This window comes from Megascapheus bottae, chromosome 6 (genome assembly GCF_031878675.1).
Source record: "Megascapheus bottae isolate mThoBot1 chromosome 6, mThoBot2.hap1, whole genome shotgun sequence".
Lineage (NCBI taxonomy): Eukaryota > Metazoa > Chordata > Mammalia > Rodentia > Geomyidae > Megascapheus > Megascapheus bottae.
Genome location: NC_143514.1, coordinates 74211844 through 74232898, shown reverse-complemented (window position 1 = coordinate 74232898; position 21055 = coordinate 74211844). Strand labels below are relative to the sequence as shown.

The 21055-nt window shown below is 59.4% G+C and overlaps 1 protein-coding gene across 1 annotated transcript; it reads right to left on the bottom strand.

Moving 5' to 3' along the window:
- Nucleotides 1-1989: 1989 nt before the first annotated feature.
- On the bottom strand, nt 1990-20324 carry Rcc2 (regulator of chromosome condensation 2). Its single transcript, XM_090335719.1, has 13 exons — nt 20136-20324; nt 18939-19234; nt 14727-14820; nt 12172-12315; nt 10598-10729; nt 10279-10367; nt 9364-9478; nt 6540-6706; nt 5833-6013; nt 5564-5669; nt 5207-5279; nt 4148-4225; nt 1990-3807 (listed from the first exon to the last, which is right to left on the bottom strand). Exons 2-13 carry the CDS (start codon nt 19224-19226, stop codon nt 3703-3705), a joined length of 1572 nt encoding a protein of 523 aa, XP_090191845.1. The 5' UTR covers nt 19227-19234; nt 20136-20324; the 3' UTR covers nt 1990-3702.
- Nucleotides 20325-21055: the final 731 nt, after the last annotated feature.

Here is a 21055-nt window from a genome sequence, read left to right as displayed (position 1 = left end):
CAAAAAAAAAAACGCCCAGCTCTCGGTCCTGCTAGGCTGGGGCCACTGAGCATCCTTGACACCTGCTGTGGTGGTCGACCTTTGCCCAGGTAACTCAGATTGGCTCTTGAGCCCTTCTCACCATTCAAGGGTCCCACAAGAGACCTGGGCAGGCAAGCCTAGCCTTTCTCTCCTGCTCACTTCAGACCCTTGCTAGAAACATCTGTGGTCTTGGCCTGTCAGCAAACACCCGGGGTTGCTGGTTGTCTTTAGGGCCCTCACAGTGTTGTAGATGCCATTAAACTAGGCATCAATGTACATCTTCCTGCACCAGGAAGTCAGTCCTGCCCCCTATGTGCCCCCTGCCAGTGCTAAGATCAGGGTGTCCCTGGTACCTGCCGAGTAAGGGCTCTGGATGTGGCCACTCAGGCTGTTTACAAGGCCCGGCAACTGCAGGCTAGACTCCCAGTTTACTCCCAAAAGCTGGAGACAGCACCTCTGGGGCCGTAAAGAGCCTTGCCAGCTGCTTATGCCCACCACTGGCCTCCCTGGCTCTAGAGGGACATGCACGGGGAGACCTGGGGATGGGAGGAGGAGGTCGATGTGCATGATTAAGACTCGGACTGCAACCTCCCACACACCCATGTAAGTGCCAGTACTTCATGCCAAGTCCCCTCCCCTGAGCTTCCCCAGTGGCTTCTGTACACTAGACTGCTGATGTCCACTTTGTACCCCAAGTGTCAGGTGAACACCCACCATCCTGTCCACTGAGGGCCTCTAGTATGGCTCTGCATGACCCTCAGATTCTCTTGGTTGAGAAGCACCTCCAAGATGGGAGGTGCTTCTTCAGGCCTGGGGCAGGGCAGGACGGCTGGCCAGCCCCTCAACTCTCCTGGAGCCAGAGGAGCTGTTGCCAAAGGCACACAGGACTTGCAGCAGGTTGCTTTCAGCATTGCTGGCTGGACCAGGCCCGGGCATGTCAGCTCTTGAGGGCAGAAGGGGCTCTGGGTCTCCACAGACAGACCTGCAGTCAGGTCCTGTAGAGAAGGGCCCGAGGGGGTGGAAAGGGGGTGGATGGGGCTCAGCAAGAGCTCCAAGCTCCATGGTCTTCTCTCATCCTCACTGCACTCAGGATTGGTTCTGCTCTGCACCACCCCATCTTCTGTGAGAGGAAAATCATGATGCAACCTCAGGACTGTGTGTGTAACTGAAAGTGGCAGCCTGAGGGCCCAGCAGTCCCCACCAGACCCCAGGACCTGGCGCCAAGCAAAGGCCTACTTCCTTTTCCAGGCTGGCTAGGTCTTTTGTACCGGCCTGGTCTCTCGGCGCCCCCTGCTGGCAGCTAGATACTGACCCTGCAACATTGTTGGCTCTGGCATACCATCAGCCCCTCACAGGGCTAAGGTGTAGCTGAGACATCCATCACTAGCATGCCTAAGGCCCAACACCATTAAAAAAATAGATACCCATGGGCCGGGAGTGTGGCCTAGTAGCAGAGTGCTTGCCTAGCATGCGTGACTCTTAGATTCAATTCCTTGGTACCAGAAAAAGCCAGAAGTAGTGGTGGCTTAAGTGGTGGAGTGCTAGCCTTGAGAAAGCCCAAGGACAGTACCCAGGCTCTAAGTTCAAGTCCCAGGACAAAACAGAAGTTTACAACACCAACATTACATGTGAACCCCCCAGCAGGCCCACTTCCAGAGGCCTGGAAACATCACGAGGCACACCCACTGTGTGCAGACAGTGTCAGAGGCCATGGTCCACACAGGCAGTCCACTAGGCCTCTGTGGCCAATCAGGAAAGGAAAGGGGTGTGGACAGCCCTGCCTGCTCTCCCTCTCTCAGGCCATGGATTCCAAGGAGCAGAGTTGGAAGCCGAAGTTCCCTGGGGGCGTTCTCCTGACATTCCCTTTTGTGGGTGCTGGGTCTTAGGGGACACACACGGGCGGGCTGACAGGCAGGCTGCCATTTTTTTTCCCAACTGAAAACCAAAACACCAAAGCCCAAACAATGATGCAGTTTATTTAAAATGTTTACTCCAAGAAATATATATATAAAAAAAATTAAGACAATTACAACACTAAACCAGGCACCTTCAACCAAATCCCAGCGCCCTTTTCGTTCCCCTTCACCCTCGGCGAATCCAAGCACGTTCCCAGTGGGTCCTCTGCACCTTTCTCTGGGGGCACAGGACACCCCAACTCCTCAAGCCTTTCCTCCATGTGGAAATCATGGTACATCTCTATGTCTAGAGAAGGGGATGCACGGGCAGGAGGACGTAGGACCGGCCAGTGGCTGCTGGGTTTAGCTGTCCCCCAGATCCGAGCCCCCTCAGCCCAAGGCGGCCCCTGGGCTCTCGCCCTAGACAGCGACCTCTGGGGTGCCGGGAGCCACGCAGGGAGGGTCCTGGTCCTGCACAGAGGCTCAAGTGGGGTGGGGCATCCTGGACAGAGCAGTCAGTTTCACAGAAGCTGCGCTGCGGAAGCACAGACCTCACGCCATCTATGTAGGACGGAGGCCCTGGGACTGGCGGGCTCTGCCACACGCCCAGCAGGACAGAAGCCATTGTGGAGTGAGAGGCAGGAGGGCAGGAGGTAAGCAAATAACCAGACAGATCATTTTTGGCATTTTAACTCTGAGACAATGACAAATGGAAACAACAGCAAAGCAAAAACAAATGTTGAAAACCAGCATTTTGCCTTCCCGTCCCCCAGTCCCACACTAGGCTCTCTGAAGCACCACGAACTAACATCTACTTAAAGCACCCAAACCAGTCCAGACCCCTGGAAGCCGAGAGCCCAGCCCAAGTGCCGCCTCACTCGGGTTCTGGGGAAGGCACCTCGTAACTCACGCCGCGCCGTCAAGGGGGCAGGCTTGGGCAGGAGTCTCAGCTGTGGAGCAGGGGACTTCTTCAGGAACCCCAACCATTTGATACCACAGCCAATGAATGGAGTACTGCAGGGCAGGCGTCCCTGGAGGACAGGCTGCTCGGCTGGAGAGCATTCATCACTGGCTGGTCAATCTCTAAGGAGCTCCCACTGGAAGCTGGGCAGGGACTTGACACAAGAGCCATAAAGCCAGAGCTCCCCCTTCCCAGGTGCAGGCATGCCCCACTGTTGCCCGCGCCTCCGGGTCCCTAACCACCTGATTCTCAACTGGACTTATCTTACAGCTCAAGTTGATACAAACAGCCATACACAGACCTCAGAGCCCCCACCAGGGGGGACAGGACAGGGCTGACTCTGAGCCAGAGGCTGTGGGGTGCACAAGCAGCCAGGAGGGCAGGGCTAGGAGGAGGAACAGCAGGCAGGAGACCCAGATGCCTCCGTGGCATGCAGGCGGCTGCGAGGGGACCGACCACCAGGGCCGCATCTCCTATCCTGCCGGCACCCTCAGATTACAATACTACGTACAGCTGGAATGAGAGGTGGGGGTGAGCAGATATAGGTGAGAGAGAAAAGAAATACCATTTAGAAAACCTCCTCAACTGCTCCAAGTCTCTGCCTCGTATAGGAATGGTAAGTCAACTATGAGCAAATATTTTAATTAAACATGGGGAGAACCACTTTGGAAAGCATACAGAAAAAGGTAGTTGACGTTGAATCACGTAGAAAACGGAACCGTGGGGAGTCTTAACAAAATGCACCTTCGGTCAACGTCTGCTTCCTAAACTCCATTGGACTTCGGGTCCCAGTGCACTTGGAATGAGCTGCCACGAGGGGGCGCCTCAGAGTGTGCGCGGGTTGTACTCGGGCAGCCTCTTGAGCTTCTCCTTCTCTGTCTCGCTCTCGTCCCGTGCGATCACCAGGGAGTGGGAGTAGCCCATGGCCACCTGTGGGGACACAGCGCATCACAGGGCGTGCGGCAGGCGCACGAGGGCAACCCAGTCCCCTGGTGAAGCAGAGGACCCTCTTCTCGCTGAAGCCAAGGGATCGACGCCCTCCCAGCCAGATATGGGGACGTGGGCCTGACCCACCCAGCCAGCCCAGCTGGGAAGAGTCCAGCAGTGTGCTTTCTGGTATGGGGGTGGGGGTGATCTGTGCCCAGGCTCAAGTCCACCAGGCAGGTCAGCCCCCTGGCTGGCTCCCGCCAATGGCTGAGGCCAGCCCTTGCCAGCAGGACAGGGCAGCTGGTCGGGAGGCGCTACTCAACAGGATGCTCACGACAGTCACCTGCTCTGAGAAGATGCCATCCAGAGTCTTCACCTCCTGCGCTGCCGTGGAAGACTTGGGCTTATGGTCCCCGTAGCCCTAGCGAAGGAAGCAGAGGGGTGCTCACAAAATTGGGTACCAACATGGCAGTTCAAAGGACTACTGTGCCATTCCCAGGCATCCCACCAGGCAGGAGCTGGGGAGCCCATAGGCCCCCCCAACATGTGGCCACAGCACCAGCTCTCCACCCCAGGAAGGTTGGGATCCAACCTTCTGGGCAGTCACGTGACAGCAGGGAACACCAACCAGTCGAGCTGGTCTGTGTGGCCACAAGGACATCGGGGTCTACACTGGAGATCTCTACTTCTAGATGCTTCCCAGAAAGCCCCGGGACTTCCCTGTAGTGTAATTTTTCCTGTTACCATATACATTTTGACATTTCAAGGCCATCCACCTTTCTGAGAAACCAGAGAAACTAGGCTCGGTTCCTAGCCTCCTTTGCTTTTGGGGTTTCCAACTGAGTCACCTCACAAGGGACAAACAACAGACAGCCTGCCTGCCTCTGTGCACAGGGTGGCCCGGAAGGACTGTGCGGCCCAGTCACCTTGGCGATGGCTCAGGACCAAACCCTCTCCCTGCCTCCTCAGAGCCGGGAAGTCAACAGTGTCAAACAGCTAGGAGATCAGAGGCCAAGCCAGGCGCACAGCAGGCAGGACATGTGGTGTGGCTCAACTCTCCAGTGAGCAACAGGACGAAGGAAGATAGAGACGTGGATGGGACCAGCAGGTGGGACCAACCGAAGGCCTCCGGTTCTAACTCCCGAGAACTCTGAGATTACTAGAAAAACAGGCTGGGCGCAGCGCCTCACACCTATAGCCCAGCTACCTGTCCGCCAGGGGTGGCCTCACAGCCACCTGGGGAATCATGGCAGAGCAGTGGACAGCAGGACCCGAGGCCCCGAGGCCTACGGTGACCCACCCGAGTCCACACAACAGTGCCCACCACCCTTTCTCTTCCTCCGTTCCACAGGCCAGAGGCGGGAGACGCGCCCAGCCACCACCCCAGTGGGCTTCGGCTCACCAGCTCCCCAAAGGTGGGCGATGGGCCCCAGCTGATGGTGCTCTCGTCTGCGGCCACGATGATGCTGCTCTTCCTGCAATGGGCAGAGAATGTCACCCCACAGCCTGGATGCAGGGGCCCCCCACAGCCTGCAACATGCTCATCCCATAGGGGAACATGGCGCCCCCCCCCATACACACATGCGATGTGGCAACCACCGGGTGGAGACCACCAGAGGATCCCACTTCCGCCTCAGCAAGTGCTGGCCAAGGAGCAATCCTACCATCAGATCCACCATCCCAGAACACCCCCAGGTGTCCCGGGACTCCACGGAGCGGGGAGGGGAGGGGGAGGGAGGGAGAGGGCCATGCCACCTACCCGCAGGCCAGGCTCCGAATCCTCCAGCCACAGAGGTCCTGCACTGCTTTCGGGTACATGGTGGACTCCCGGGAGGTGTTGGTGGCCCCCCAGAAAAACAGCCCGCCTGGAGGACAACAAGCACAGCCCCCACCTCAGTCTCAGCGCTGTGGAGATGGAGGTGGGGGGCTGTGTAAAAGGAGCCGGGGTAGTGAGCTGGTCTTGGGGCGGGGCAGGCAGCGATCGGTGTGGGGGAGGCCACTCCAGGGCTCTGCATATGGGGCACTGACCCACTTCACTGACAGCAAATGAGCAGGTGTAGCCGGCGTAGATGTGGCACGCCCCCCTCCCGGGGAAGTCGAACAGCTTCACCAGGCGAGGCACCATCTCGTCCTTCTGCTCCGCATGGCCCAGCCGGCCATATCCACCAAAGCCCCAGGAGAAGACGCGCTTCTGGGAGTCTAGAACCAGCTGTGGGGAAAGACACCAGCTGGCGCTCGTGGGCCTTGGCCAGGGGCAAGGACTGGGGACAGAGATGACCATGACTGCCTCAGGTGGGGGCAGAGGGACAAGGTCAGGGCCAGCTTGCCCACAACATGAGCTGCACAGCAGGAGGGGCTGAGGGCCCAGCCTGCCGTCCTGTCTCTGGGTTCCGTGTGGAGAAGGTGAGCAGTGAGCAGATGGTGGAGGGCTGGGGTGTGGCTCAGCGAGGGGCACACACGGGGACCCAGTGGAGCTAATGGTCTCCCAGGCTCTGGACTGAAAGAACTGAACTCTTGAATATGTATACTGGGCATTACCACGGGGAGAAGAGGCCAAGTTAGTGGCCTGCAGGCTGGACTGATGTCACAGTGGAAGGTGCCACACAAGAGGCAGCCACAGGGACCCTGGCCACGACCAGCTGAGTGGAAGGAAGCCAAGGCAGGCAGGATGTGCGTGCGGGAACTTAGGCCAGTGTGGTGCTGGAGTGTGGACGGCAAGGAAGAGAAAGTCTTACCGTGTGGTTGGCACCACAAGCCACATCCCGCACCACCACGTTGGGGACAGGCAGGATCTGCCCATCCTTCGTCTTCTCAATGAAGATGGCCACCCGCCTGGGCACCAGCTCGCAGTCGTACTCTATCCGCTGTGCCCTCGCGATGAACTTCCCGTCCGAGTTGTGTCCTGTGGTGGGAGCAGGCATCAGCTGCAGCCTGGGCACCCGGGCACCATAGTGTGCCCACCACCACGAGACAGCCAGGGCCACGGCCCGAGCCCCAGCCTGAACCACAGACCACTCAGGGGGGTCGGATATAGAGTGTGTGTGTATGTGTGTGTGAGTGCGTGCACACGTACACACGTACACACACACATCATTAAAAAACAAAGATCTCAACGGAGGAAAAGCATCCAGGAAAGCGCAGGGTATGGCACAAGGTTGAGGGAACACTGTTTGGGGGCAGCCTGGGCTCCAGAGCACAGTCATCTCTCAAGCCAACTAAGTCAAACCTCAGGGACCCCTTAGGTAGCAGGGTCTGTTGGTGACCCATCTGTGCACACTGCATCCAATTTGGGGCAGGATACCACATGAACTTGCATCTCACTGTGACTGCACTAACCAAAGAATGGGATACACCCGCTATGCCCACCTGGGTTCTTGCAGAGCCCCACAGGGCCAAGGATAGACCAAGGAGTTCAACACACCATGTTGATGCTTCTATGAATAACCCGAAACTGACATGCGCTGTTCAAAGGACCTGGGCTGCCCAGTAGTGGTAATGGACTGACACACTCGGGCTCTACCACAGTGCAGTGACTGGTGATCTGAGATGGACACTGGGGCCCTGTGCACTGACCAGTGTGCTGGCCGGAGCACCGCCAGGCCCAGTGGCAGGACACCTGCCTGAGTGCTGAGCCCTTATTCACATGCATAAGCAGGCCACAGTGGGGCTCCAGGATTGGCTGTAGCGCTGCTGAGCCTCCAGCTGGCTTCCTCCCCAAGGCTGCCCACCTACCATTTATAGGTCTGGGGGCTGCACTGCCCTCTCTTTCCAGGGCTACTGGGAGCTGTTAGTCATGAACTGAATAGGTCAGCCCAGGCCCAGAGGTCAAGTTCCATGACTGATCAAAACAAACAAAACTGAATAGGCCAGAGGCAGATGTTGAGACGAGGTTTCTGTGGAACGTAAGACGCGGGGGGTCAGTGGACTCTGGCCCACCATCCCGAGCCTCATCCCAGGGGGCAGTAGGCATGGACATGCTGCCATTCACCCTTTCCTCCCGCCTCCTTTACAGCTTTTCCTTTGGAGGGTGAGAAACCAGGCAGCCCGTTTTTACCTCCTGCCTGACCTAGCAGGTCCATGAAGGAGCGTGGCCAAGAGCAAGTGCTGGACTTGTAAGCCACTATGGTCTTCTAGGGACCTATTAGGAGGTGACGGGATTGGAAACTTGTCCTTGTTATATGCCAGCACTGGGGATATATGCTTACTTGGTTAGCCTGCTCCACTTAAGCCACACCTCTAGCCTAGCCTTTTCTTTCTGGTTATTTTGGGGACGGAATTTCTTGGACTTTTCTGTCCAGGCTGCTTCTAATCCTTACCCGTGGATCCCAAGGCCCCCAGTGGCCATGATTATAGGCAGGAGCCACCAGCAGCCAGCTGGAAGCTTGTTTCTAAGGAAGCTAGCTGTAAGTGGAGAGTAAGATTCCATTGATGAAACTGAGCCAGCGCTTTGAACAAGCCTACAAGATGTAAATTGAGCAAAGCTGTGGGCAGTGCTCAGCTGGTGATTGGCAGACCCAGGACCAGCTCTGCAGGCGTGCCTGCCGGGCGCCCTCTTCCCAAAGCAACGTGTGTGTGCTAAGTAAGCTGCTGGTGTGGCTCCGAGGAAGGCAGACGGCAACAAAGGAGCTGCAGAGAGCAGGCATGGGCTTCCAGAGCCCGGGAAGGGGTCCTGGGTACCCCAGGAGGCCCGTGGCCATGGAAACCCACATTATCCCCCAGCTCCTGACATCCAGCACGGATGTGCGCAAGGCGTTGTTCTTTCTTACTCATTTCTGACTCGAGGTATATTTAGTTTCACAAAGTCACTGTTCCTGAAGTCTAAGGCCGGTGCGTTGCTCGGCCTTCTATTTATACTTTGCCATCTGCGCACTTCTAATGACGCAGGGACCCAGCAACCCAGATCCTGGGGGCCGAGCACACGTGGAGGAGCCGGCAGGGGGCGCCCACGCCTCACCTCCTGCTCAAGAGGGAACCTGACCCCCCCTGTGAGGAGGGAAAGAAAATGGAGGCTGCCTTGCAAGTTCAACAGGGAAGCATCCTCCCCTCCCCCCAGCCAACTGGGTGTTGAGTTCCTCTTTTCTACTCTGACCGCAGGCCAACACATGGTCGACATATCAGGGAGTCCACCATGGCAGGGGAAGGGGACCCCCCCTTCCTGTGACACTCTCAGCCCCTATGGGGCCTCAACCACAGGCCCAGGCAAGGGTTCCAGAGTCTTCATCCCACAGTATTTAATAAAGGAACATTTGCACATCTGAATCTGGATGAGGCTGGCAGTGCTTTTTTTTCTCCGCCCCTGCCCCCCCCCCCCGCCACCCCAATCTTTACATAAATGCACTTCCAAACAAGAGAAAGGACTTTTGTCAGATTCCAGCCCTCTCTCATGGAGAGCACGCTGTGCCTGGCTGGTGACGACACGCCGCACTGCTAACCGTGAGACCCACTAACGGACAAAGGCCATTATCTGAGCTCCATTACCCGCATTCCTAACACACGTGTGCAGCCGCCACTGCCACACGTACAGTTAGGGCTACAGAGCCGCTAAAGGCATTTCCATACCCAGCTGGCCGAACTCAGGGCACCCGAAGGAATAGAGATTTCCTTTGCAGTCCATTATCATGCTGAATTCAGCCCCACAGGCCATCTTGGTAATTGGCTGGCCGTTGTACATTATCTGAAAAGAAGAGACAGGCCTTCTTTAAAGGACTGATAAGGTTCTCCCCGTCCCTGTGAGGGCATGCGGCAATTACGAGGTTACAGAGAACTGATGGACCTGGACAACACAAAGCTTAGACTTTCCCAGGCAGAGGGGAGGCAGGCGCTGGGGTCCTGGGCCCCAAAGAACCCACTAGCAGATACCACACATCCTGGAGTCCATAGCTGGAACACAGGTTGGGAGGGACCCTCACTCCGGTACCAGCCCCCAAAGTGGGCCCTGCCCAGCCATCGAGAGGAGCTGTTTCTCTTGTACAATGAGAGCCACTGGGCACAGGGCATTAACTGATAGTGTGACTGGGGAATAAAGTATAAAGGGTTCAAGAGACAGCAGCAAAGATTGCAGGAAGGACCTGGAAAAGCCCCATGGGACTGGAGGATGAAGGGACAAAAGTGCTGGGGCCAGAGAGGAAGAGAAGATGGTGGTAGATGGGTGGCAGAGAACAACCTCCGGCCTCACAGCACATGGCCACCAAGCAGGGGCCCGTCTTCCAACCCCAGAAAGCAATTCCAGGCCCCCTCCATTACCCAGGCCAGCGCTTTAGCATATGGCTTCCTGCCACTGGCACTGGGGCTTCACACATCAGGACCCCTGCCAACTTAATCACAAGTTTCTGAGACGCCGCACACATCAGGCGTGCGTGGAAGCACAAAACGTATCCCCCCACCCCCACTCTCTGGACTGCACACACCCCTGCACCCACTTTTCCTTGAGGAGCACCTGGTCCTCAGTGACCACGGCATGGACGGGGCTGTTACCTGTGCAGGACTGGGAACAGCGTCCGTCTGGTTGCCAAGGCCCAGCTGCCCCATCTTGTTCTCCCCAAAGGCAAACACAGAGCCTGTTTCTGGAAGGAGAGGAATGTGTCACAAGTGAAAGGAATGCTGTGGCACCAAACCACAGGAAGACAGGATGGAGATGTGGCTCAGGGACTGGCAGCCATTCAGGACCCCCAGGGAACCTTCTTGGGGGTCCCTCACTGCCCCTAAGCTCCCCAGGCACCCTGACCCTGACAGGAGCCACACAGGGGGCTCTTGCCCACCCCAGCTCCCCAGCGGGGAGCTGCTATCTCCTTACCAGTCAGTGCCAGGGTGTGGTTACGCCCGCAGGCGGCAAGCACAATCACCTCATGGCTGAGGGCCTCGATGAGTCTGGGAGCTTCCACTCTCTTGGTGTCGCCATGGCCTAGCTGCCCTTTCTCATTGCGACCTGAAAGCCACAGGGGACTGAGTGGCAGTGCAAGGGGGGTCGGCTTACTCCAGTCTTCCCAGCGAGACCCACTGTGCCCCACCGTGGACATCAGCAGCCGGGTCCTACCAGCCACTGTACCTCCTTGCTTCCTCAGCAGTGGTGCAACCCAAGAGCTCTGCAGCCTGTGCTTTGACTAGAAACTTAAGACGCCGTGTGGCCAGCGCTGGCTGCAGGCGGCGTGGAACTGGCTCCTGTGCCTGCCAGCACAATCCCCTCAGCTCCTCCACTGCAGGCGTAACAGCAGCCCACTGGCCTGTGCTCTGCCCACCCTGGAGCACTTTGTATCCACCCATCCTGCTCCTGTCTGCTACCCTGACTGCCAATAGGACCTAGCCCCGTGACCCTGCCTGGATGTCCCCATGGAGACCTGAGGACAGACCCAGGGGACCAGAGTGTACCAAGACCTCACCATGCTGGGGCCTCTGGAAAACCAAATTCCACGCAAGACAGTGGCTTGCTGGGCTACATGAGTCTGGATCCAATGCAGGCTCCAACACCGCCTCCCCCAGAACACATAAGCAGTCCACACTGGGGGATCTGTGGGAATTTACACAGCCCTGCACTTGGGGGGGGGTGTCACTCTCTCTCCCAGGCTCCAGGGCCAGCACCCACTGCCCACGCTCTGGGAAAGGCACAGCATGCAGGACACAGGGTTCCCCACCCCCTTCCCCCCTCGCAGGGTGGCTCGGCAATGCAGGTCCAAAGCCCAAGTATGGTGTCCACCTCTCTTCTGCTCGTGCTCTGGGCTACTCTGCAGCCCCACTGGTGGGCCATGAGACACGCCTGACTCCACGGCACTGCTGCATGCCAGGCCCACTGGCGTGGGTCCCTGCCACAGAGCAGTGGCTATTTTCAGCTGGCAGCATTCACATAATGGCTGAGCCCAGCTCCCAGCAGCAGGGTGACAGGGGAGGGCCACATCCGAGGACACACAAGAAAACAACTTGGGGGTAAATGTAGCACGTCATCAGCAGTCCATGAAGGATATAAATTTGGGCCACACACAACTTGTTAGTTTGGGGAGGGGGTGGTTTGTTTTTTGTTAAAAACAGAATCACAAAATTAGCAGAGTGCAGAAAAGACAACAGATGTTAATATAGTTGGACTTCTGTACAACAGCTCATGAAATCACAAAAAAGTAAATAAAATAAAGGCTCCGAGAGACAGAAATAAAAATGGAGTCCCAGGGACTAAAAGTCAACGGCTGGGTACGTTGGCTCACACCTGCAATCCTAGCTGCTCAAAGCTGAGATCTGAGGATCACGGTTTACGCCAGCCTGGGCAGGAAGTCCACGAAGGTCTTAAACTACACAAATGGGAGGAGTGGTGCTGTGGATCAAGTGGTAAAGTGCTAACCTTGAGCAAAAAACCCTTCAGGGGAGCACAGCAAGGACACTTACCCCAACTCCACAGCTTCCCTTCCGTGGTGATGAGGAGGCTGTGGGCTGCGCAGGACCCCGAGACCACGGTCCTCACACGGATCCCCGACAGGCAGCCATACCGGTGAGGGCCCCAGAGATTCTGTCCAAGGTTGCGGTACGCAGCTGCAGGAACAAGAATGCAGAGCACCTGTGAGCTGACACGGGCCACTTCCCCTGGGGAGGGCCGCACCCCGGCCGGTGGCCAGGATGCACAGCACAATCCCTCTCTGTGCTGAGGGGCACAGGCAGGCAGGTGCTGTGGAGCTGGTGCCCCAGTGTTGCTGGCCACTTTTGCAGGAGGACTGGCCAGCCCAGCCCTGCCTTCTGGCTGGGACCCACACTCCACACGGGGCACACCAGGCCCCCAGCCCACTGCCAGCTCTGCTCTCTGTGCTCCCCACAGCACTCCTGCCCCCACCTCAGACCTCCTCTGCACCCAGAGGTCCTCCCTGTCCCTGAGGAAAGCCTTGCCCACCTGCCCCCTCGCCACACTCCTCAGGCATCAGACTCCTGGGGAATCCCGCATCTGACTTGGGGATGTCCAGTGCCCACTGTGTTTGTCACTGCCAGAGGAGGCCCCAGAGCAGAGCTGTGGCCTGCTGTTTCCTTGTCCAGGACCCACAAATGCTGGGCCCACGGTGAGGGCAGATCTGCCAGCAGCTCTGAGTTCTCCCTCCACAGCCCCATTTCATCCCACTTCGTACATGCTGGGCTCTGCAGAGCATATGCAGAGTGGTGGCTGCTTAGAAAAGGTAGCCACCATGCTCACGCAGTAATTAACTAATGGAAGAGCTTGTGTTCTCCATCTGTCACCTGTGAAGTGCTGGTCATGCCCACTCTACCCCATAGGGGGCGCCATTTGACCCCTCCTCCCCTTTCAGGCTATGAGGGCACCATGGAAGTGGGTGCCACACCTCCCCAAAAGGTGGGAGGTGCAGCAAACCAGGAAGAGCCTGTGGGCCAGCGACTCCAACTAAGAGACTGCTATGGCAGGATCTGGGTCACAGAGGAAACAGAGGCCTGTCATTAGAACCATCAGGACCGGCACACTGCTAACAGCCCCATACCAGGGGCAGGGGAGGGAACCCAGAGAGGAAGCTGTGCTGTCCGTGACCCAGCTGGGCATGGCAGGAGCTGCAGCCTGCTCATGGCTGCCTTGCCATGGGGCACAGCATTCAACTCAGGAGCACAGCCAAGTCTCTCCGAGCCCTGGGGATCCAAGTCAGTTAGCGGTCAAATGTGACACCACACACATGGGCACGCATGCACGCGCACACGCATACACACGCATGCACATTGGTGGTTTATACCTGCAATCCTAACTACTCAGGAGACTGGGAGCTGAGGACCGTGGCTTGAAGCCAGCCTGGGCAGGAAGTCCATCAGTAAGATTCTCATCTCCAGAAACCAGAAGTAGAGGTATGATTTAAACAGTAGTGCTCCAACCATGAGCAAAAAGCCAAGAGTTAGGGCTTAAGTCCCTGAGTTCAAGCTCCAGTACTGGCACCAAAACCAAACCAAACCAAACCAATGTCAGGAGAGTGAAACAGGCTGTTGGGGATAGGAAGCAGCGGGAGGGAGGGATGGAGGGATGGAGGGAGGCAGGTGTACCCAAGCTCTGTCTAACAACAGTGCAAACATATACCCCACCTGCACAGGCAGAAGCTTCAGGAGGGGAGCTGGGTATAGGGCCACCCCCAAGGTGAGCCCAGGGTGGAATTTGCTTAACAAAGGCCAAATCTGCTCTGCACCCACCACACAGCTACTGGATGCTGTGGACCCTCAGAAACCAGAAGGGAGCTGGGGGGATATCTGCTGAGCAGCCGGCCGACAGCAGGGCCCGTGCTGTGGCTCTGCTCCGTGTGCCTCCAGCTGTGGGTGGGTACTCCATACAGACTGGCTGCAGCAGCCCCCAGCACTGGGACAGGGCTGGCAGACAGAAAGCAGCCACGCTGCGGGGAGGCAGACATTTGGCATGAGGGAAGCTGCCCACCGTCAGGTCCTGCAGAGACGCAGGGCCTCCGGTGGCTGTCTCGAGGCACAAGGGTGCAGCAGAGAGCAAACATTTGCTCCCAGTAAAACGGGAAGGCACTTTGGGCATCTCTCCAGACGAAAGCCATCAAGAAGCCATCTAAAGGATGGCAACCTGCCAGCGGGAGGGGTGTGGGCGTCAGGGAAGAGATCAGGTCTGCGTGGGGCGTTGGCTGAGCGGGCCAGCGCCCTCCACCCCACTAGCTCTTCTCTGGGGCCTGGCTCCTGCACCAACATGGATTCGCGGGACGCAGACACACAGGCCCAGCCTCCTCACAGAGGAAGTGGTGACAGGAAAGGAAAGGTGCTGGGGCCTGTTTGAGGAAGTGAGCTGCCCCTGCAGTTGTCAACTTAATGGAACTGCCCAAGTCACTCCTGCAGCCACGTGGCCTCCGAGAGCACCTGTGCACCCTGACAGCACCTATCAGGCGTGTGCCAGGGCTGCGCTGGGCAGAGACACAAGGAACACCCAAACAAGCTGTTTCAGAGCCTGCTCTGCATACCTTGCTGTTTAGGCACTTCCTTCCGACCGATCAAGTCCCAGTTGGTTGCCCCAAAAATCAGCAGCTGACCTTTGCACTTAGACCCTTCGAGTTTCTACGGGGAAAGAGGGCAAGAATTAGTTCAAGGTATTTCCAGCTTTCCTAGGCTGTCCTAAGAAACAGAAAGGAAGTTTTTGTTTTGAGACGGGGTCTCCCATGTGGCCCGGGCTGGATTCCAGCTCACATCCCCCTGCTTAGTCTCCCGAATGCCAGAATCATTCAGAGGCATGGCAGCTTCCTCAGGGGCCCAGCACTCCCAGCCAGCCTCCTGAACGGCCCTGCCCCAGGCCGGCGACCCCACAGCAGGCTGTGCTGCGCTGGGATGCTAACACCCACACCGTCGGTGGAGAGCCTACAGGAACACTGCCACCGCTGCACAGCCCGTGACACAGTCAACCCGGCCCACCCCAGGCCCGGCTTCCACTCCCCACTGCAAGCCCTGGGAGCAGGCACGTCATGCCATCTCTGCACCCAGCCTTTGTCCCACAGCCTCTCCCCAAGGAGTTGGGAGGGACAGAATGAAGACCAGTCTTGAGGGGAAGGCAGGGAACCTGGTCCATTCTAACTAGGACACTAAACTCTCCCCCTCCCCCAAGTCATCACAGGGCTGCTGACCCAACTGTCCACGTAAGTGGGTGGCATTTGGGAAGACCGTCTGCCTTGACTGCACTCTCTTCTCTGTATCTCACCCTCTGAAATGCCACCTGCCTGGCATGCACAAGGCCCTGGATTCTGGGCATGCATGCAGCCAAACAAAGTGAGCTCTAAGCCAAGGACTACAATGGTCAAATTCTATCTGCCACATGGCCCGTCACACCTGGTCACATCCACACAGCACGGCAGCCACCAACCCACAGGGCCAATCCAAGGCAGGCAGTGCCAGCATAGCATGAGGATCGCATTGGCCCACTGAATTATTCAGAGCTGCCCTTCTGCAGAGCAGAGGTTCCCCCCACCAGCCTCAGGTTACCTGAATGGGCACCCACTTTCCTCTACCATCTCCCCATTTTATTTTAGAAGCAGGTGGGGCTCAGCCCATGAGTTTATCAGGGTCCCCATGGAAGACCAGGCCCTGGCCTCGCTGCCCAGACTACTGCAGCGCTCGCCTTCAGGTCAGTTTATTGGGGTAGCAGGGATATGGGAGGGGCCAAAGGGTCTAGGGGTGAGGAGGGCACCAGAATGACCCTCAGGTCAGGCAGCCAGAGGTTCAAAGCATTATTATCAACGCCTACCACTAAAAGGACCCAGGGCCCAGGGCTCAGGAGTCCAGCCAGCACCTGCAGCAGGAAAGGGTTTCAAGGTCTGTGAAGTCTTCAAGCCAGCTAAACATTTATGCAGGAACCCCCCTTCTCCCAGGGCCTGGGCTGTTCCATGTTTCTCTGCTCCAGGTCATACATTCCCTCACATGAGACAGCAGTATGTGTCATGCCACCTGATGCCAGCCACACACCCCACCTTTATCGTGCCACAGCTTACTATAGCCTCCACCTCATGTGGAATGGAAAACGTAATTAAAGGTCAGGAGGTGGCGGCGGCTGGAGCAGCATGCCAGACCTAGGGCCCAATCTCAACACTAAAGTAAATAAGCAGAAAGCCAGAGGCTGTTCAGTATCCCATTACCCACTCTCCATGGATGGGCCAACGAGATGGTTTAGGGGGTGAACTTGGTCTTTCTCTGACATCACACCTGTCTGAGGGCCACACAGACCAACTTGGAAACAATCCTCAACTGCATCTTACCCTGCTGCCTGCCAGCAACTGGCTGTGAGTGTGACCTAGGCCCAGGTGAACAGGACAGCAGAAAAACGCACGAAGCAACTTCTAAACTAATGTCTATGAGCAAGAGACATGAGAACTGAACAGTTCCCTCACATGCACTTAGGAGACAGCAGCTCCCGGAGCCTGAAAGACCACCAGCAACCAAGTCCCTGATGCGAACCAACTCAAATCCTCCAAGTCTGGCCATCAGACAGGACAGGTTAGTCGCAGGCTCCACAAAACCTTGGCAACCTCAGACTGAAAAACATTCGCAGACCTGGACACCTGCACTGCTCACCCGTTTGTTTCTAAAGACTCAGCCAAGACTGCGCAAATGATTTGTTCACCCAGGCTGAAGCAGCCCTCAGAGGCCAAAATGCCCACCAGACACGGCTACACTGGAAGTTCTGCTCCACTACTGAAGCTGGACAAAAGCACCATCTCTCAAGCACCTCTGCAATCTGAGCTGGTGGTTCCTTTGCAGCTACCAGGTGAGAGAAGGCAGGGGCACCAGTTCTCACAAGGTGCCCTCCAGCAACTGCACTGAAGGGGCTTGTGAATATTCCTTCTGGAAGAGCTGTCTATGGAGGGCACTAGGGCCTGGGATCAGGGACATGGAGCAGGAGAAGTATGCTGCCCATCTAGGCCTGCTGGCAGCAAAGAGCAGCAAGGTCCACCCGATCAGGACCAAACATAGACATACGCTCTTGGGGTATGTGCTGTGAACAAAGAATGAAAGAGCATCACCACCGGACCCCCACGGTCACCTAGTCTTGCACTCCTAAGATAATATACCAAAGGGCATAAGGCCAAAGGGTCTACTCAGCAGCCTCTGAGGTGAGAATGTATGGAATAGATGATTTTGAAGGTCTTGTTTCTAAAGCCAGGCACAGTGGTTCACTCCTGGAATTTCAACACTGGGAAAGCAGAATGAAAATTGTGTGTTTGAGGCCAGCCTAAAGTACAGAGCAAGGCCCTGCCCTAAGAAAACCAAAATTCACTCATTAGCTTCTGCTTCCACACACATACACAAACCAAGGGTAAGCGCCACTGGACTGCTGTCTACTGAGCAATGGGCTCTCCCCAAGACCCTGCAGTGCGGAAGGTGGGGGCACCTGGGCCTCTCCAACAGTCGTCCTGCAGCCACCTTCTATGATGCCTCTCAGCATGAGTGACATCAGAACTGGAGCCAGTCAGCCCACAGCGTGGTATTCAGCACCGTCCTGCCAAAGGCAGGCAGAACACAGAAGGCCCAACTACTTGTGTTCTAGCTCACTGGAGGAGAGAGTGGGGAGGTTCTAACAAAGCAGATTACATCTGTCAGGGGACGGGTCCTGGGCACCCATCCTTCTACGGGGAGGCCAGTTGTAGCATTTTCGCACCATGGTTTGCTCTTCAGGACGTAATCAAGAGTCCTCTACCACCTAGGCAAGGCCCTCACTCCTTCTGTGACCCATCCGGGTCCAGGCAGCGCGGAACTGCTCAGGACCCTCCCGTTGCCCATCTGTCTCCAGAGCCCGGCCTCAGGGACAGCCTCCCCCCCCCCCCCCCGCCCCAGTCCGGCTCTAAACCCCAAGAGGAAGTTCCACCTCCACCTCCCCTGGAGATAGCAGGTCATGGGTTACAAGTCTGACAACCCCCGCTCCCCCACACACGATGGTGTACCCCAAATTGGCAGAAAGTTCTGCTGGGGATGGTGTTAGGCCCCGCGGGGCCTCGGCCACCGAGCAACCCGAGCCCACAGGTCTTGTGGATGGCACCCCGCGCGCCGCGCCGCCACCGCCGCCAGACAAAGCCTCGCACCCCTCCAGAGGCCGCCCGGATCGGGGCGGGGGGGCGCGTCCGAGCATGCGCCTTCGCACCCCGCCGACCGCCCCTGCCTTCCCGGCGCGCGGACGGCACACGGCGCCTGCGCCGCGGCCCGCAAGCCCCGCCCCCCCGGGGCGCCGGAGCCGCGGCGGCGGGAACCTCAAAGCCCCGGCGCGAGCCGCCGCTCCCCGCCGGGCGCCAGCCACCCCCTCCCCGGCGCGCGCGGGCCCGGCGGCGGCGGGTGCGGAGTGCAGCGGGCCAGCCCGTGCGCGGGTCCCCCCTCCCCGGCGCCGCCGGGCCCCTGCGCGCCTCCCCGGCCCGAGCGAAGTTCCCCCCCAAGTCCCGGCTCCCGGGCGGGGGAGGGGCGGGGAGCGGCGCCGGGGGCGGGGCGTGACCCCCGCGCGGCGGCGGCGGCGGCGGCGGGCGGCCGCCCCTCCCCCGCGGGCCCGGGCCGCGCGCCCCAACGGCCAACGGCCCGCGCGCCCCGGGGTCCTCGGGCGCCGCTCGCGCCCGCCGCCTCCCAGTCCCCCCTCTTCCCGGCCCCGCGCGCGCGGAGGCGGCGGTGATTCAGCCGCGGCCTGCACCCGCCCGCCCGGGCCCACTCACGACGCGCTCCTTGGTGTGCTCGGGCTCGGTGATGATCACCGCCGCGCCGCCCGCTTTGCCCGCCGCCGCCGGCCGGGCCGCACGCTTGCCGCCGCCGGGGGCCCCGTCGAGCTCCAGGCCATCCTCGTCGCCGCTGCTGCCGCCGCCGCTGCTACTACTGCAGCGCTCAGGCCGCTCGCGCTTCCTGCCCGCCGGGCCGCCGCGCTTCCTGGGCCCCGCGCGGGCCGTGCCGTTGCCGGAGCTCGGCTCCTCCCAGGCCGCCGCCGCCGCCGCCTTCTTCCTGGGCATGGTCGCGGCTGGAGGAGACACGGGGCAGCGCGCACAATGGACGGGTTATAAACTGCGCGGGGGGAGGGGAGGAGACGCGCCACCGGCCTCCACTTCCTCCCCTGCCCGCCCCGCAGCGCCGGCCGCGGGTGGGCGGAGGGGGCGAGCCTGGCAGGAAATCGCGCCCCTCCCGGCCCGGCCCGCGCCTCCCGGGAAGCCCCGGGCGTCGGGCGCAGGGGGGGCAGCGGCGAGGCCGGCGACCCCGGCCCATCCCCAACTTAGCCCAGACGCACAAAGCACCGCGGTGGAAGCCCGGGCCGGGAAAAGTGGCAGGGGAGGGAGAGGGAGCCCCGATCTGATTCCCGAGGGCTTCGGGACACTTTCAGAGATATCTCTGGCAGCGGTCGGCCAAGGGGCGCCCCCGCCCCGCGCACCCCACCTGCTGCTTTTGTCTCCGCGCCCACCCCCCCCCCCGCACCGCAATGCGCCCCCGCCCCGAGACCCCAATCCTGCCCCAGCCAGGTGGTCCCGATCTCCGGGATCCAATTGGATGAACCCCTCGAAGGGGGGGTCCCAGAATAAAGTCGCCCCGGCCCCCGAAACACCTGCTTGCCCAGGCTCGGGGGATGGAACTTCCAGGGGCCCCCTCCCCGCCGGCGGCCGCCGCCGCGGCCCCGCGCGCTCGCCGCGTCCGCTCTGCCTTTTTTTTTTTTTATTGATTTTGAACAATGGGATCTCTGTCTGTCTCCGATTAAACCACGTGGATCCGCCCTCCTTCCCCTTCTTATTCATTCAGCCCCCCCTGCCCCCCCTTCCCTAGGTTTTGTTTTCCTCCCTCACCTTCTCTCTTTAAAAAAGAAATAAAGGCGGAAAACAAAAAAACTTTCCCAGACCCCGCAAACTGCTCGCCGCGGTGTGCGGGTCCCCTACCTGGTGGGGGTGACGAGAGGCGGGAGAGGAGGGAGGAGGCGAGGAGCGGCTACGGGACGGGCCGCGGGGCTCCTCTCTCCTTCCGGCCCAGACGAGGGCTCCAACCCACTCGGCAGAGACACTTAAGATGTAAATACGAGCTTCCAGAACAAACGCTACAACACAAAACAGAAACACATGTGCTGCCGGGCGGCAAGGAGCGCGCGCGGGGCGGGCGGCGCGGGGCCCGGGGCGCGCGCGCCCCCTGCCGGCCGGCGGACCCGCGTCCGCCCGGCCCCCCCGCCCCGCCCCGCCGCCGCGCGCGCCCCGGGCGCCCCGGGCTCCCCGCGCCCCCGGCGCCCTCCCGAGGCCCCGAGCGCGCCCGGGGCCCGCCGGCCGCGTCCTGCGCGTCCGCCGGCGACGTCCTCGCAGCTCGGGGGAGCGCGCGGTGGTGTCCTCCCGGGCGCGTCTAGACAGGTCACCTGAGGACACTCGCTGGAAAGTAGCTCCTTCGCTCTCGCAGCCGCCGGCGAGGGCCGCGGCCTCACTGAGCGATTGGGAGCGAAGATGGACGCGGGGTGAAGAGGTTCCCGGGTGCGGCCGGGCTGCGTTCCGCCTGCGTGCGGAGGCTCCCTCCCCGGTCGCTAGAGGCCCGGGGCGCCCAAGTCGGATCTATGGAGCAAACTAGCCAGCGGTTGTTTTGAGGGCCTCGAAGCTACTTTAGACCGTTCAGGTTTTTACCGAGCCTTTGCTGCGTGCCAGCCCAGAGAACAGCGTCCCCCCCGTCGAAGGCAAGGCCAGGGCCAGATTAAACACATAGTTGCGAGGATGGCTGGTGTTACAAAGTAGCTCCGTGAAGGAACGTTCCAGGGCGGGCATGGGCCCCGGTCCAGACGGAGAAGGCCTGGAGGGAAAGGTCAGCCCCGCGAACCCCGCCCGGA